This window comes from Acartia tonsa, chromosome 4 (genome assembly GCF_053477335.1).
Source record: "Acartia tonsa isolate MP-2025a chromosome 4, ASM5347733v1, whole genome shotgun sequence".
NCBI classification, from domain to species: domain Eukaryota; kingdom Metazoa; phylum Arthropoda; class Copepoda; order Calanoida; family Acartiidae; genus Acartia; species Acartia tonsa.
Window position 1 is genome coordinate 12,772,405 of NC_137263.1, and position 18,202 is coordinate 12,790,606.

The window sequence follows — 18,202 nt, forward strand, 5'->3', positions numbered from 1 at the left end:
TATATTAATATCATTTGAAGAGGAAAGTATTTTTTTTTTTAATTTGTTATCTAAATTTGTTACTAAATGTATAAAAATGTTGGTTAAATTTTGATTAAAGTTGACCAAAATTTATCCAAACCAATGAGCTCCCATACATTCACGAGTCCATTCAGTCTGAAACATTTATAAAACTTGCTTATTAAGAAATATTTAAAAAATATAAAGTATTCATAATTTTAGTTGCGTAGCATTTTAACATCAACTATTAACCAAAAACTGTTTTTCCCTCTCGAAAAAACTATTATCGACTATTAACTATGTACACTGTAGTCTACTTATCTATATTTCTAAGAAGAACGATGTCTTTCCGACCATCTATTGTCAGGATTAAGCTCAAGATAGATCACTAGCCGCTGCACCGATTGGGCTCAGCTTCTCAGGGATTATATTTATTGGGCAGTGTTGGGCCGGATATCCGGCTGATTTAAAATGCCGGATATCCGATAATTTTACGGATATCCGGCGTTGGCCATATATCAGGCCCAACGCTAATATTGGCAAAATGAAGGGGTTTTTTATGGGTGTCACCCAATTTTGAAAAATTTGCCAGCCCAAATAATTTTTTTTCTTCGAGCATTATTTTTATATTTTTCTTCCAAAGAAAAAATTAGGTTCAACAAACCTGACAAACCCAACACCAGTGTAGACCACACCCAGACTTGGTACAGACCATGTGCATACACCCGCCATCTCTTTCTGTTGCAGTCCTGTATATAAAACATAATGAGCAGCCGCAGTAGCCACAAACCAATAAATAACAATTTGAATTTAGTTCTTCTGTGCACGAAATCAAACATATTCATATTCATAAAATTGAAAAATCTAAGTTAGTTCAAATATATTCCAACTATAAGTACCTACATTTTTTGCAGGGCTCAGCAGCCAGGCGACAGCCGCGTGCAAGCCTCAGTGAGATAGTTATATAATAACTTAAAAATCCAGCTAGATGTCTAAGCCTATTCCTAAACATACAATTTATCTTTTCTTTTAAATTTTTTTGGCGCACATTCGGGTTCAAATTTGAGGCTACGGCTGCGGCGTGCCTGACAAGCCCTGCTTTTTGCATTAGAATTGAGCAAGTAATTTCAAATGAACAAGCATACCTATATTTTGTAAATCTAAAATTACTTATAATATAAATTACAAGAAATTAAATATTTACCTACATCCAGGGCAAGGCTTACTGATCACCCTAAAACAAAAGGAATTTATTTCATATTATTTAACTTTATCTATTACTTTTATTGAAAATGTAACATTAAGAAATTTAAGAAAGAAATTTTTTCAGAGTCAGCATTCAAACAACCAACCCAAAGTCCTAATTGTGAATTTCAAAATGGTTGGACTGTTAATAAAGATAAAGCATTTATTCGACTTTTTTGAAGCTTGTCCGTGCTAATGTCATACAAATTATCTCTCGAACTCTCCCTCTCTTTAATGTTTATATTTCTTTTTATTCCAAACTAACTTTAATGCTATAAAGTTTTTGGACTTTTTTTGAACCAAACACAAACACAACATGTAAGTCACAATTTTGAAGAAACAAGAAAATCACTTTTTAATTCAAAGAATTTGAGAAAAACAAAGTCTTTCAATTTATTTAAAATCCTGTAAATGTAAGATTTTCTTTATAGGAAAAATACATTTTATACAATTTTTGGAATCGATGCTACTTTAAAAACGTATGGTCTTTCTGTCCTTCTATATTAAACGGTTCAATTGAAATTATTTTTTTTAACTTTTTGGCAAAAATGTAGAAAAAATATATAATCTATAATACAAAGTAGCTTGATGTCTGTCCGTCCGTCCGTCTGAAGCTTAAGATCTCGGTAACCACTGAACCGATCGGATTCTACTCTTCAGGGAATATACCTACTGGTCCTGTGGTGGTTTTAGGCTATTTTCTTGGGGGATGGAACACCCCTTACCCCCCCCAAAAAAACAAAAAAATCCCCCCCATTTTTTTTGTAGGATATCCTTGGTCCTTTTTTTGTAGGAGATATCCTTATTTTAGATATTCTAATTTTTTTTTTACGAATTTCACCTTAACTTTTTTTTATCATCTCTTAGGGCAAAGCCCCTAGAGGCTAGGGGCGAAGCCGCTAGTTACTATATAATGAAGGCGAAATTCGTAAAAGGACCAAGGAAATATTCAGCAAAAAAAGGACCTAGGAAATATACGCTCTTAAAAACAATCCATTCATTCCCATAAGGAAATTTGAGGATTTTTTAGGCTACATCCTGTATTTGTTGTGTAAACTATAAATATAAGTAAATCTCTCTCTGAAGGAATGAACAAGAGAGATTTACTGGTGCCCTCCCTTAAAAAGTCATTCGAACATTGACACCCCCTCCCTTTAATGCAATAAATAAAGAACATGGTTAGAAGGGTTTTTTCTCCCCTATGCCTAACCCATGCAGGGTTGGGGCCCTAACCCTGCATTGCCCCATCCTGCGGGGATACCCAGTACCCAATATAACCTAACCTAAAGTATTAAACAAAAAAAGAAAAACTATCCCCAACTCTTTAAAATTCAATTAATTTCAAAATACAGGGAGGGGGGGATTCTTGTGCTCGACTAGGCACTTCGAGGAAAACCATCGATTTACTTGGCAAATTGAAACTTTAAATTCATGAGGGAGCCAGACTTTTAAACACTCTGCCAACTTTATTCCCCGAGCTGCCAAATTATAATGATTCTTAATTAAAATAATCCATGGATATTTAAAACTTGGAAACTATATTCATTGCTAGAAAATTAAACTTTATACACTTTTATTTTATAAAATAAGACTTTGGTTGGTTCTAGGGTAATATAGTTTTGACATTAAAAAAAAGAAATTCAATGTGTAAACGAATTAAATAAATTTGGCTTCATTACTATTCAAAATACTTTGCTTAGGTCATATTTGTCTCCCATCCAAAAGGTTTGCGCGATTAAATAGGGCGTGCAAATGTGCCACTTTTCGAGAAAAAAACCTTAAGAATTCAACCTAAAAGAAGAAAACTAGAAATTTCAATGACTGCTAAATGTTGTACAATTTGTAGATCTGTGAAGAAACTGCGGCGTGACCGTCGCTGCTGCCGGAAACCATCATCTCCTGCCAATCATATAAACTGATTCCGCCGCCATTTCTTAAAATCCAAATTGTATTACAATAAAACAACCGTTAAGCAAAACTCTATTATTTTTTTATGGGGGTGGGGGAGTGGCACATCCGAACTTCTCCTTTTTATGCAGCAATGGGTTTTATCTAAAAGTTGTACCTGATAGTGACACAGCTAGGATCAGCCCCGACCCAGCTGGCACGGACAACTCGGGGGTCACCAGGCTCTGGGCGGGTCAGCTCACTTCCACCAGCACTGCCGCCAACAGTTTCCTGGCCACAGGGCAGGCACGGTCCTATGTGGGCTCCCTGAAAGTTTAATCAAAATGAAAGCCAAGATAATAAACGGTACTTTTCAAAATTAATACTGAATCATGTTTGTATTCAGAAAAGAAATAAATATAAACCCCATGCAAATAAGCACATTTTTGGTAATCTGAAACTGAAATATTTCAATATTCTTCACTGATTCTACAGTAGATTGTGTTTAAAAATCATCCATTTATGTTCAATTAAATATCTAGGTGTAAAAGTTATTTAACACATCGTAATATAACCAGCTTTCCGCGGATGTAAAAATGTACAATGACAAGATTAAATCTAGTTTTGTTAGCCCCAAGATGCCGACGTCACGGGCTAACAAAACTGGTAATAATATTATAATTGTACATTTTTATATTCGTTGAAAGCTGGATATAATACGATGCTAGAAACAATTTTTCCGAATATTAATCGGTTTTGAATGAATACGGAAAATTTTATTATATTTGTGTTACCTGTAAACAGTCTCCACAGAAAACAAAGCCACATTCATTACAGCCAACACGTCTAAAATTTACAAGAATTTGTTTTAAATTCAAAATTTGTAGAAAGGTTTACTATATAATATATATGTATATTAATTTTAGAGTTTATAGTGCATCAAATAAAACATAAAAAAGCCAATATATAAGCTATATGTATAAAATTGTTATGTTGTTTAAGGTTAAGGTAAGAAATCTCTGTTACAGCAATAATAGGTACAGCATAATTTAAACAAAAACCAGAAAAAAGTATTTTTGTTTTTTTAATAATTCAAGACGTATGAACAAACCTACTAGGTATTGAAAAAGGTAATATTTGAAAGCAACCTGCATTTTTCCGTAAGATCAGGTATAATTCCAGCGCCACAGTCAGGCTGTGGACACAGGACCCCGCCAGACTGAAGCACCAACTCCTCAGCACCAAACCGCTGGTATCTGTCGTAGTCTGTGTTGCCGATGAGCCTGAAGTGCCTGGTCTCTGTGATCAGACTGTTTTCACATCTTACTGGACAGGGCAGGGTGTAGCCGATGTCTGGGTCCAGCAAGAATTGCCTCTCGTTCAACCTTAAAAATTCCAACATACATCAAATTTTCAAAGTGGAAAACGAAAGAAGAAAAGTGCAACATGGTTGAAATTAAGGAGATACATGCAGATGGTTTTATGGTAGCTAAAGCTTGGCAACTAAAATTTCTTAAAAATATCTTTTTATCAGTAAAGCAATAGGTACAAACTTATTTTCTTCACAATTGAATTAGAAAGTTACTTATTACTTCGTATAATATAAAACAGCTTTCCGAGGATATAAAATTGTACAATTATAAGATTAAAACCATGTTTTGTTAGCCCCGAGATGCCGACGGCACGGGCTAACAAAACTGGTGTTAATATTATGCTTGTGCATTTTTATAATCGTAGAAAACTGGATATTATACGATACGATACATGATTTTTCAGTGTGGCTGAAAACCGGTTCTTATCCACTGGATATTATTCGGTTTCGAAGCCATATTAGATATCTTAATACAATACCTGGATTTACAGTAATCATTAAAACAGGAGAGGCATATGACATGTCTGTCTTCACATTCAAATACAAGAACGGGATCATTCTCTTCTGTACATGCCAAACATGGAACCTTAAGAAGTTTGTAGGTTAAAAAATTGAAAAGAGATGCAGGATTTGAACTACTATCTCCTAATCAAATTTCAATACCATATTTAAGAACATCTTACAAAATAATAATAATCTAATATTCAAACTAGCTTCATAGTAACAGGTATTACGGATCTAAATTGAATTTAATATCAAAAAGTTAAAATCCAAATCTTATAAAACATATTTTTTTTATTCATCGATAAAAAAAATCTAAAAAATATCAGTAAGAGAATATTAAATTTTAATTAGGCTTACTTATATCTATTTCTAGGAAGCTATAAACGATTGTTTTTTTTTGGCATTTAATGTGTAACTTAAGGATACTTTAATTACGAGCTAGTTGTTCCAATCCTGGTCATTTTATGTAGTTCTTCTTATTTTAATTTTGTTAATACATTATTTAATTTAGATACATATTATAAAATAATTAATTTTGCTTTGTTTAATTTAACAAGAAATGTATTTAATCAAAATAATATTAAATTATAAAGAAATTCAAATTAGAAATAACAGTAATATCGATTTGAAAATTATGATAATATTAGAAAGCATCTTATATGTAAGGGTAAATATTGTGGGATTTTGAGATAAAATGTAAATAATTCTAGTAGAAATATATGTAGATAATTTCAAAAAAGAGGGAAGTCATTTTCTAGTAAATCCCGTAAAGGTGTGTGTTATAAGGCCTAAAAATAGTAGTAGAATGATAAGGTGCTCTATATAGTGGTATTCCCTATTGAATAGAACAATAGGGAAATTTTTTTTTTTTTTGATAACCGTACCTGGAATATCTATCATAAGAAATTTTTATCAAACGCTTTGTTTGGCTCAAACTGACAAAAATTAAAAAAATATATAATTATAATAATAATGTTTTCTATAGGTACAAGGTAAAGCTTAAGAACAATCTATACCATTAAATAAAGGAAGAAGCCATTCTTTACAGGTTGTACGAGCAGTGAACATTAAAATGAAACTTTAACAAATCATTAATACAATGACTTAGTGAAACAAACCAACACAACAAGTTACATACAGACAATTTTGAAAACATTCAGATATACAATCTATATAAGAAGGTAAGAGATTCAAAGTGGAGGTTGCATGTCATATTCTTTCTTTGCTTGTTGTGTAGTATGTCATTTTTAGTTTCAAATCCTATTTTAAAGCCAGAATATTTTTTTTTTATAATAAAGATTGACCAAAATATAGTTGAAAAACAAGTTAGTTTTTTGATAATGAAAGTTTAATTTACAGAAAAAATTTTTCTAAAATGTAGTTGTTCGCTGTAGTGAAATTGAAATGAAACAATGCACATTGAAACCTTCTACTTCAAAGCAAACAAACATGAAATTCCACAAACATAAAACAAATTTTTGTCACCTTGAATAAATCAACCTGTAAAGAATGACTTCTTCCTTTGTTTAATGGTATAGATTGTTCTTAACCTTTACCTTGTACCTATAGAAAACATTATTATTATAATTATATTTTTTTTTAATTTTTGTCAGTTTGAGCCAAACAAAGCGTTTGATAGAAATTTCTTATTTTTTAAAGATATTCCAGGTATGGTTATCAAAAAAAAAAAAAAAATTTCCCTGTTGTTCTATTCAATAGGGAATACCACTATATAGAGCACCTTATCGTTCTACTACTATTTTTAGGCCTTATAACACACACCTTTACGGGATTTACTTGAAAATGACTTCCCTCTTTATCGTGTCATACATTACATTGAAAGTGTCCACCTTTTTATTTTTAGGACAGGTGTATGATCGAGTTATAGAGAAGAGTAGTCGTGCTTACAAATTTCCTTAACTATATAAAAAGCAGAGGGCAAAAAATGCAACAGGAAATAGGATTAAATAGTTGATATTGGTATAAGTAGAAATAACAAGCATATTTATTTATAATTAGAAAATGCACCAAGAAACTTTTAAATAAACCTAGAAAATTTTGTGAAATGTATCAAAAAAATAGGTATAAGGTTAAAATGCTTTAAATATAGAAAAAAACGAAATATGTATAAAATTAAGTAGTAAGGCTTTTATGTGTGATATAATTTTCAGGGAAGCTTGGTATTGATTCTACATATGAAAAGATTATGACTGTGTTTCTGAAGTTGGGTCTACACAACCCCTCTCCCAACCTAAGAAAATTGACCCCATAAAAAAAATATTAACATGTTAAGATTACATATTATGAGAACTCCCTCCTCCCCTAACTCCTTTAATCTATTGATAAAACTAGAATGAACTAGAGATAAAAGCTTAAGGATATCTTGTTTCTAATATACTTCCAATTAAAATTAATTGATACGAGAATATTTTTAACAAAGAATTTATATGAATAATTTTTGTATTAATATCTATCTATCTATACATTGATTACATATCACATGCAATGAAAAAAATCCTTTAACTGATAACGGACGGACATGATTTATAGGGTGACTTTGCAAGGTACTAAAAACCTACCTCTCTAATATTAGATTTGACCATGAAAAGTGGAGGGGCATTGTTTGAACCCGGGGTGTGATCTGTACCAGAACATTTGAAGTAAAACTTGACATACGTCACTGCCGGACAACTAGCACTCTCACAGTGTCCAGTTATTCTAAAAATTTATCTCATTACATTTTATTGTAAAAAAAATAAGAAGCAGGTTGGTATCTAAAAGTTGACTATTGATGCGAATAACGAACGATAAAACCTGCAAATGTTACTGCAACACGTTGTCAGAATGTGACATGAAACAGGGGGAATGCCTTGGCGCAACTCAACAACACTATGATGGTCGTGCAACCAAAGAGTTGTTTCTAGGACATTTGTGCACGTAATTATGCACTTCATTATTAAGATTTTTTCAGAGAAACTAAAGCCTTGTAAAATATGTATCAAATGTTTTGTTTAGTTCAATGAGTCAATATAAGAGTAGCTTAAATATACTGACGAGTCAAATGCTTTGTAAAGGTCTAAAGTACATTACTTCTTTTCAATGCAATGTATTTACTAGGGTTGGCAATCCGTATCCGCATCCGGGATCCGGAATCCGCCTAATTTTTGAATCCGAATCCGGAATCCGTTTTTTAATAGCGGATTCGGATTCTTAATTGGTAGGCTAAAATTAGCGTCTTGAGTTTTTTAATACTTGTCATTATCATCATTATATATTATTATAATATCTTTTAAAATCTGGTTCAATTCTCGGAAGTAAATTATAGAGAACACCAAGAACATTAAATTTTAGGACATATTTGGCACTTAAATCTTTTAATTTAAAAAAAAGCCTTTTAAAATATTGCTAGAATCTGGAATCCGCTAAAAATAAGAATCTGGAATCCGCCATTTTTTGGACGGATTTTTGTAAGAATCCGTATCCGTTCCAAAAATTTGACGGATTGCTATCCCTAGTATTTACATATGATCACCTGGATCAATAGGTTAATAAGAAGGTTGACCAACACAGACTAACATAGTTTTCTCGAGATGAAGGTTCCTTACTTGAAAAAATTAACCTGTTAGGTTGTAGAACATCCGTCCAATCACAGGGATCTGTATCCAGGGTGATGGCACCCTCCCCACATGAGGAACAATTCACCCGCAATTTACCACCCTGAAAAAGATTGTATTATTTAAAAGTTTTGGGAACATACTAGTCAACCTATTTTAACCCATATTTAGGTTTTTTAAATGCATTGCCCCTGCATACCTTAACCTAACCTGTATGGAAATACTTTAATTAAATTAATATTTTAGACACTTCTGCGATTGTCCACTACGACGTTTGTCACTTCTGCGTTTGTAATATAGCCTATTTTTGGAAGTAGTTAACCTAGGTTTTTAAAGAAATATAGACAACTTTCCACGGATAGAAAAAAATTATAAGATTAATTCCAAGGAGATGTAAACAATAATGCTATTATTTAGATCTGATCTACTATGTGATTGATTATGATTACTTATTGGGTTATTTTTTCTGTACCACAGACAAAATGTATAATGGCGTCACGAATAAATATTTTCTTGTATCTCCAAACATATTTTTTTTGTTTTCTGAGCGTACACAACATGTATTAATCAAAACATTATGCTCAGACTTTACTAAGGATTTGTGTTTTCAGTAAAAAAAAGGCATTCCGAGACAGTATTCGTTACGGTTTATTTCTATGATTCTTTAAATAATTTAACGGTAACCGGATTTGTAAATGATTCAACCGGATTGAAAAACATTGAAATGAAGATATGCATAATATCGCGGCAATTTATAAATTAAGATAACGGGGATCTCTAAAACAAATGTATCTGTCTGTCCGTCTAAACATTAAAAAAAACATTTCAAAAAGTCATAAGTCTTAAAAGCGGAATTATATTGTTTTTTTTTATTAATCAATACTAGACTATTCAAAAAGAGCAACCAAAGATTATATCAGCCATTTTAGAAACAATTTTATGTTATCAATTAAAATAACTATGTAAATCATATAAAAAATGTTGGATGTACTAAAATGTAAAGTCTTAATGTGTCTGGTTTTAATCAAGTATTCAACACAGCGGTAAGTTACAATAGGGACACATGATAGTAAACATCAGAAATAAGAAAAATACAAGACATAAGATTATATTAACTCTAAACTCTAGAGACACTTGATGGTATAGGGTAATCATTTTTCCTAGGGATGATTTCTCTTGGGGGGGGTGGAGATATCCTCCCCAAAATATTTAAAAACCTTCCCTGGACCAATAAGAAGCTCGGTTCAGCAGTTAGCGAGATCCTTCGATACAGACAAAAATTTTACTACCTACTTTATATAATAGAAAAAAATATGGATATTTCTTTAGATGATAAACTTAAATCATATAAAGAAATATCTTACAAATATTTTTTCTTGGGCAATTTTTCTTTTTTCTAACATAACTTTCATTAAAGTGAACACAAAATTACTTTAAATATTACTAAACCTGTAGGCCACCACACAAAGAATTCCACAAGACATAGAAATATTAATAAACCTGTAGGCCACCACCAGGGTTGTCGAATTGGGCACTTTTTTTGATTTTGGGCGGCCCAATTGCCCAAAAGGGTTTTAGGCGGGTTTTGGGCGCCCAAAAGTGGTTTTGGGCACCCTTTATGGGCAAATGTCGTAAAAAGCATATAAAAAGGATATAAAATAGCCTAAAACCATACCTAGACTTATTATTAGAAATAAAATAGCCTAAAACCATCTCAGGACCTATAAAGGCTCCACTGGAAAGGAGAACTATATCAGTTTAGCAGTTAGTGAAATCCTTCTCTAGATACAAAAAGCTTACTAATTTATATAGTTAACTAGCGGCTACGGCCCTAGAGGCCTCTCTAGGGGCACTTGAGGAGGGGAGAGTCAAATTTGATAATCCTATTATTATATTAGATTTAAAAAGAAAAAGTAAAAAAGAATTTTGGGGGGGGGGGATGGGTTTCCTCCCCCCATTTTTATTTTTAGTTTAAAAAATTTTTTAAAAAAGTTTTTGGGGGATTGTAATTTTTTTCTAGGGGCGATTTCTCTTAGGAGGGTGGTGGTACCTTCCCCCAAAATAGTTATAAACATTACCAGAACCTATGAGAAGCTACCCTGTTAAGGAGAACCCGATCGGTTCAGCGGTTAGCGAGATCCTTCGGTACAAATTAGGGTTGGGCCGGATGCTTTTTTGGCCGAATATCCGGCAAATATCCGGTTATCCGGCCAAATTACGGGATATCCGGCCGGAAAACCGGCCAAATTACCAGATATTAAAGTAGTAAAAAAAAAATTTCTTCAGAAATCTTATATAAATTTACATTAAGTTAAACTTATTCAGAAAAAATGTTCTTCTAGCTTCAATAATAAGAAAATTATAGCCATTTAAGATTTTAAAAAGCAGAGATTTTTGGTGTAAAGTATAAAAAATTATAGAGCCGGATATCCGGCCGGATAGTTTCAATATCCGGTATCCGGCCGGATATTAAAATGGCCGGATATCCGGCCACACCGGATATCCGGCCCAACCCTAGTACAAATACACAGACATACAAACAAACAGACACACATCCTGTTACTTTAGTATAAGGATATCACCCAAAAAATAGGCCCGCCCCCCCTCTTTTTTAACCCCCTCCCCTTTTTCTCTCCCCCTAAAAGGGGGTGCCCAAAACTGCCCAAAAGGTCCTTATATTGGGCGGCCCAAAACCGCCCGCCCAAAACTGCCCGCCCAAAAGCGCCCGCCCAAAATGACAACCCTGGCCACCACACAGGGAATTCCACAAGACATAGAAATATTACTAAACCTGTAGGCTACCACACAGAGAATTAAACAAGACATAGAAATATTACTAAATCTGTAGGCCACCACAGAGAGAATTACACAAGACATAGAAATATTACTAAACCTGTAGGCCACCACACAGAGAATTACACAAGATTTAAAATATTACTAAACCTGTAGGTTACCACAGAGAATTACAATAGACATAAAAATATTACTAAACCTGTAGGCCACCACACAGAGAATTACACCAGACATAGAAACAAATATTACTAAACCCGTAGGTTACCACAGAGAATTACAATAGACATAGAAATATTACTAAACCTGTAGCCCACCACACAGAGAATTACACAAGACATAGAAATATTACTAAACCTGTAGGCCACCATACAGAGAATTACACCAGACATAGAAATATTACTAAACCTGTAGGCCACCACAAGGAGAATTACACCAGACATAGAAATGAGCTTTTCTGGTTTCTCTCTGGCTTGGATCTATGCTCATTCTTTCCTAAATAAAATGTATACAATTATTTTTCAAATTACCTAAAAGATAAAAATTCAACTTGATAAATCTTTCTGAAGATTGTTTATACAGCTTAAAGCCAGTAAAGTTACTAACTTTCCAACATTATTTTTTTTACACGAGGAATGTTTTTTACAAGGGTGATTTCTCTCATTCGATTTATTCACAAAAATAGTAATAAACCCTCTCTGGATCTACGAGAAGCTTCACTATAAAGGAGAACCACATCAGTCCAGCGGGTAGCAAGATCCTTCTGTACAGAAACACAAGTAGACATCCTGTTACTTTTATATAAGGAAGATAATAGTTATTTCGCATCGTATTATAAACGGCTTTCCGCGGATATAGAATGTACAATTATAAGATTAAAACTAGTTTTTTTAGCCCCGAGGTGCCGAAGGCACCGGCTAAAAAAGTGGTTTTAATCTTATTCTTATGATTGTACATTTTTATATTCGTAGAAAGCTGAATATAATACGATGCTAGACATAGTTTTTTCGTATGGATGAGAACCGGTTCCTATCCACCGGATTCGAATGAATACGAGAAATAAATATATCACTTACTTCTGGACTGAGCTGTAGATCAATAAGACTTTCACAGAGAGGTTCTCCATGTCCCTGCTGTTCAATAGATTCATCTTCTTTAGGTTTGATATCATCATTCACCTTCCCTACTTCATAGACTTGCTTTATCAAAAAGTTTAGAAGAATTACATACCTAGTGTTATATTGGTGGTTTCCCCTCAAGTGCCTATAGAGCAAAGAACAGCCAACCTTCCATTTTAAAAATAGATTTTAAGGTAAAGGGTGGGGGTTGTTTATCGGGTGTTAATTTTTCACTTCAAGTCAGGTTATATTGGGTACAGGGTATCCCCGTAGGGTCAGACGGTTATAGTCCCCCCACATGATTAGGATACTTTAAGTTCCCCTCATTTTGAATTAGGATGGGTCGATTTTGGAATTTGAATGTGCTAGTCTCATAATGTTTAAAGAAACTCAAAAATGATATCTGGATTGCTGTTTCTTAAAAGCTGACGTTCTACATTGTACAAAACACAAACTATTTTAACTCGTTAAAGCCTATTTTCCTGTTGGTTTAGTAGTCGATGTTTCCGGTAGGTTTGGTTTGGCAACAACCCTTACAGCGTGCAGTATACTCTAAATATTAAATTTTTAAAATGGTCCCAGCAACAAAATTTCAACTAATCAAGACTTACGAGGCTATAGGATCATCATGCAAAGTTTTAAATCTAAAGGACTATTCTAAATTGTCTAAATTAATGTAAAGAGCTATACGTTACGGACGGGCGTAGGGACGAACCGACAATAACTATAGAAAAGCTTCACTTTATAAAAAAAGAAAAAGAATAAAAATCAATAAGAGAGAAATTAACCTAGCAAAAAAAACGATGAATGTTGTGATTAGAAATAATCTTAGCATTCATTTTACCTGGGAGCCTAGATCACAAGTTGAGACACTAACAGAGTCGCTCAGCTCCTTCCCAGCAAATATTATCTTGATTTCATTCTAAAATAATAATTTTTCATGACTATTTTTCCAGTATGCCTTCGAAATATCCGCTGGATTAGAACCGGATTCAAGCCATACTGAAAAATCATGTATCATATCATATATACAAATCTTTACGAATAATAAAATAAAAATGATAAAATTTACACCAGTTTTGTTAGAAAGTGCCCTCGGCCTAACCTAGCTGGTTTTAATCTCAAAATTTTTCACTTTGATATCCATGGAAAGCTGTCTCTAATTCGACGAAATAAAGAACTATTAACCTTGGATTGGTTATTACAATTCATGTTTATTTTGGTCATTGCAAAGTAGGAGTACAGGGCTCGGCAGCAGCGCATAATTATCTTGATGAAATTATCAACTAAAAAAAAACTTACAGGTTTAAGGTTGAGCTTTGGAGATATATGTTCTTTCACATCTCTAAGTAATAATACAAACATTTTTATAAAATATCTGGTATACTTTTCTTATGTATATTTTTATTAATTGTAAAGTTTTCCTTAGGAAAATATTGTATGGATTTTTATTATTACATTACTTGCAAGCAATACATAGCTAGCTAACATTTATTTGTAATATTTTACATTCCATAGTTATTAAGATATATAAGTTTTCCGGAATTTTAATGTTAGGGGGAGATTTGAAATCTGCATCAAATTTTAAGAATTTTTTATAAAATTCGTTTTTTGTATAATTCTTTATCTAAAAGCGGAAATGCATTTTAAGTTAATTAATTTTGACCAATAGGATAGATGGATTTTAAACTACCTGCGCTCTAATTGGTTGAATGATGTACGCCATCCAATCAGAGCGCAGATTTTTTAAATCCACCAATCACAGATGCCAAAATTAATTAACTTAAATTGCATTTCCGCTTTTAGATAAAGAATTATAGAAAAAACGAATTTTATAAAAAATCCTCAAAATTTGATGCAGATTTCAAATCTCCCCCAAACTTTTAAATTCCGGAAAACTTATATATCTTAATAGTTATACTTATTACATTTGTTATTTTTTTATTATTCAGTGATAAAATAAATGCTATTTTTCCTTGGATTTTAAAAAAAAAGTTAATCTTATATTTTTTGTATGTCCATTAAGATCTCGTTACCCACTAAACCGAGTTCCCCATTTTAAGAGAAGCTTAACATTGATCCTAGGATAGTTTAAGGCTTTTTTTTCTGTCCCCTTGTATTAGAAATTCTTGGAGGCGGCGGTTTCTTTATTTTTGTATTAATCACACAAAATGCAAAGCCAACGTGTCTAAGGATTTGTGTTATTTTATCATATCAGACTTTTTGATTGATATTTTCACTAACCCTATTGCTTTAAATATTTTAATCCATATAAAAATGTTGTATATATCCCTTATGGTCCATCCAGGCTGTAAGAAAACTGAAATACTTTCTCCTTTAACAGACTTTATAAATACCTAAAAAGAAAGATATCAAAAATTGTTGATTATAAAATAGGTCAGTCTATCAATATTGCTTTGATGGAAGTAAAAAACATAGAAAGTGTTGAGATCACTGGCCTGTTTAAGGTTTTTACACAATATGTACACTTTAACTCTCTAATCATTATAATGATATTAAGGGGACAGTGAGCTGTAAATAATAGAGGTAATGAAGTTTTTTAAACACATCCCTTTATTAGCTGGCTTCAACCTTTGGAACTTTATCAAATTTTGATTAGATTGTTTAAACTATCAGTGTTCAAATTTTTCATCACAGAAGTGGTAATGTTGTTCATCATCATCGGGTTCGTACATCAATTGTCAGTTGTCGTATACCTTAATATTCCTGATATTGCATGACATCATACATAATAAAACATAATCATGAATTCAGAATATCTATAATACAAAGTAGAACGATGTCTGTCTGTCTGTCTGTCTGTTTATCCGTCTGTCTGTCCGTCCGTCCCTTAAGATCTCGGTAACCACTGAACCGATCGGATTCTACTCTTCAGGGAATATACCTACTGGTCCTGTGGTGGTTTTAGGCTATTTTCTTACAAATATTATTTTCCCCAAAAAAACAAAAAATCCCCCCCCTTTTTTTTTTTTTTTGTAGGGGATTTCCTTGGTCCTTTTACGTATTTCGCCAAATTTTTTTTTATCACCTCTTGGGGCAAAGCCTCTAGAGGCTAGGGCCAAACCGCTAGTAAAATAAAATTAAGAAAATTAATCATTATTTGACTGAAGAAAATTTTTTGTGATATTCTTTAAAATTGTGGGTTTAGAATATTAATACTAACAAACAAGCACATATTCCATTTGAACCACATTCAATATGATATTTTTTATTTTTAGCTTTAGAATATATCCTAAATGGAATAAAACAAGGGGAAATAGGTGGGCAGGGGAATTAGTTAAAACCATATAAATTTTAATGGACAATATTATACTTTAGAAAGAAAAAAACCTGGGTGCCATAGCAAAGTGCCTTTCTACTCTCCTTAAGCCCGAGCAGTACAGCGAGCCAGTCCCACAAGGAGATAAACGGCGAGAATATCCACTGCAGCACCATAGAGCATCATATGATTAACAATCTATCTGAAATTAACAAAAATAATCTGAGTTTCAAGCGTCCAAATGCATTGCGTCTAAATTTTGTTGTACTGTTTCTGTATTGGTGTTATCATCAACTGTTTCTTCCTCTATGGTGTTGTTGGTCACAGGTGTAGTAGCTTTAGGTTTCCCATCGTTCCTAAAAAACAAAACAGTTATTTTCTTAGTTTGAGAATATGAAGCGCGTTCTATATTATATAGCTTACTTGCCTTCATTTTTTTTCTGAAACTAAACCCCGAACAAACATATTATGCAATACTGAATTTTCAAAATAGCAGCTTTATTATTCATTTAGGATGATTTTACAATAAATATGAAATGTAGATGCCTCTTATGGTTACAAAATTTCACTGTTATTTTTTAATTAGTCAGCACCAATAAAGCACAAGATCTCAAAAACAGCATTTGGGGGTAATACTGGTGAACAAATATATTATGCAAATCCAAAACAAAGCAACAAAAAAAAGGTTTTTTGGCACTTTTCTCCTCTTTTAAAGATTGATTATGATAAAATAATATTTTTTTAAGGGATTTATGCATTAATTATTATGAAATATAGTATAAGGTAGAAATTAATGATTTTTCTAAATAATAAATGTATGAAAAAAATAAATTCGATCCCTATCACTTTAGAGGACAGCTGCTGACCCCCAGTCTTATGGATGAACCTAAATACATGTTAAAGATAAAAATTACCCTGAAAATTATACAAAAATGTTTTTTGGTGTGTTGAAAAAATCTATTTTAAAATCTTGATTTTGAGGATGATGACCTTTAAGATGCCCCTATTGGTGGTGATGGTGAGCCAAATGTTATCAAAGTGCATATCCATGATGACAACTTATATATTAAACTATGATCCAATTTTTGTAGTTATAGCATCCTTCAACCCAGCATTATTAAAAAAAGAAAAGAATTGCAATTTTATTTACTTCAATTCATAAGGTGAATACTGTAGTTTTTAGAAGATGGTTATATTTCTTGTCGGAAGGCTCCATTGGAGGCTGCTATGACTACAAAAAATGGTACATAGGTTAATAGACAAGTTGTTGTAATGGGCATGTACTTAGATAACATTTGGCTCACCATCACCACCAACAGGAGCATCTGAAAGGTCATCATCCTCAAAATCAAGATTTTAAAATGAATTTTTTTAACACATAAAAAAACATTTTTGTATAATTTTTAGGGTAATTTTTATCTTTAACATGTATTTAGGTTCATCCATAAGACTGGGGGTCAGCAGCTGTCCTCTAAAGTGATAGGGATCGAATTTATTTTTTTCAATCATTTCTTATTTAGAAAAATCATTAATTTCTACCTTATACTATATTTCATATTAATTAATGCATAAATCCCTTAAAAAAATATTATTTTATCATAATCAATCTTTAAAAGAGGAGAAAAGTGCCAAAAAACCTTTTTTTGTTGCTTTGTTTTGGATTTGCATAATATATTTGTTCACCAGTATTACCCCAAATGCTGTTTTTGAGATCTTGTGCTTTATTGGTGCTGATTAATCAAAAAATAACAGTGGAATTTTGTAACCAAAAGAGGCATCTACATTTCATATATATTGTAAAATCATCCTAAATGAATAATAAAGCTGCTATTTAGAAAATTCAGATTTGCATAATATGTTTGTTCAGGGTTTAGGTATGTAAGGACAAAGTATGTATGTAAAGCTTTACCATCACTGATTGTAATTTCCAAAAAGTTTAGGTATATTCTTTGATTCTCTTCATTCTTGACCTCATACTCTATTTTGTCTACTATTCAAACCTCTTTTTAATTTATTTGACTTTTCTATGTTTTGTTTGGACAATGTTATTGTGTACCAACCAATCAAGATTTGATAAATATACCAAAGATTTAAGGTCAACAAATAAGAGAACGTACCTACATGATAAACTTTGGATACCATTACAATTTACAGTCCAATGTCCCCTCCCTCCCGATGTACACTCACTCACCAACAATAAATAATTTTCCGTTCCTCACGTTCACAATGTTGTCTTGTCTTAAAATTAACATTAAAACATTAAAAATTCACCTTTTCATATCAACAGCCTTCTTATAAGGAGGATCTATAGGTGCTTGGGTTGGTGGCAAATACTTATACTCCTCCCCTTCTCTAAAATCAACTTTGCATTATAAATTCATCAAGTTAGTAT

General features: G+C 32.4%; 2 protein-coding genes across 4 annotated transcripts in view; both read right to left on the reverse strand.

Annotated features, from left to right (window-relative positions):
• park (E3 ubiquitin-protein ligase parkin) lies at nt 1-16,017 on the reverse strand. 3 transcript variants are annotated; one of them, XM_080156436.1, is made up of 16 exons: nt 15,882-16,017; nt 14,823-14,887; nt 13,833-13,875; nt 13,375-13,452; nt 13,013-13,082; nt 12,489-12,598; nt 11,821-11,907; nt 8,628-8,725; nt 7,588-7,726; nt 4,984-5,090; nt 4,281-4,517; nt 3,927-3,978; nt 3,311-3,459; nt 1,205-1,234; nt 665-749; nt 1-156 (listed from the first exon to the last, which is right to left on the reverse strand). In XM_080156436.1, exons 1-16 carry the CDS (start codon nt 15,984-15,986, stop codon nt 112-114), a joined length of 1,500 nt encoding a protein of 499 aa, XP_080012562.1. In that variant the 5' UTR covers nt 15,987-16,017; the 3' UTR covers nt 1-111. The 3 variants fall into 3 exon arrangements, with proteins under 3 accessions (XP_080012562.1, XP_080012561.1, XP_080012563.1); XM_080156435.1 differs by having other exon boundaries at nt 13,833-13,871; nt 14,819-14,887; XM_080156437.1 differs by having other exon boundaries at nt 12,489-12,594; nt 13,012-13,082; nt 13,833-13,871; nt 14,819-14,887.
• The window catches only part of LOC145316126 (tRNA (cytidine(32)/guanosine(34)-2'-O)-methyltransferase-like), a 7,302-nt gene continuing 5,111 nt past the window's right edge, over nt 16,012-18,202 (reverse strand). Inside the window, exons 11-12 of the mRNA XM_080156440.1 lie at nt 18,082-18,162; nt 16,012-16,166 (exon numbers count right to left, since the gene is read on the reverse strand). Of these exons, the coding sequence (XP_080012566.1) occupies nt 16,040-16,166; nt 18,082-18,162 (208 nt within the window). The 3' untranslated portion in view covers nt 16,012-16,039. The remainder of the gene's footprint in view (nt 16,167-18,081; nt 18,163-18,202) is intronic.

Coding starts and splice junctions, on each gene's coding strand:
- park (XM_080156436.1), bottom strand. CDS start 15,986: ATGGTGCTGCAGTGGATATTCTCGCCGTTTATCTCCTTGTGGGACTGG. Junction 8,726..11,820: donor CTCCTTGTGGTGGCCTACAG/GTTTAGTAATAT, acceptor AATCTTTTTCAG/GGTGGTAAATTGCGGGTGAA. Junction 3,460..3,926: donor TCTGTGGAGACTGTTTACAG/GTAACACAAATA, acceptor TTAAACTTTCAG/GGAGCCCACATAGGACCGTG.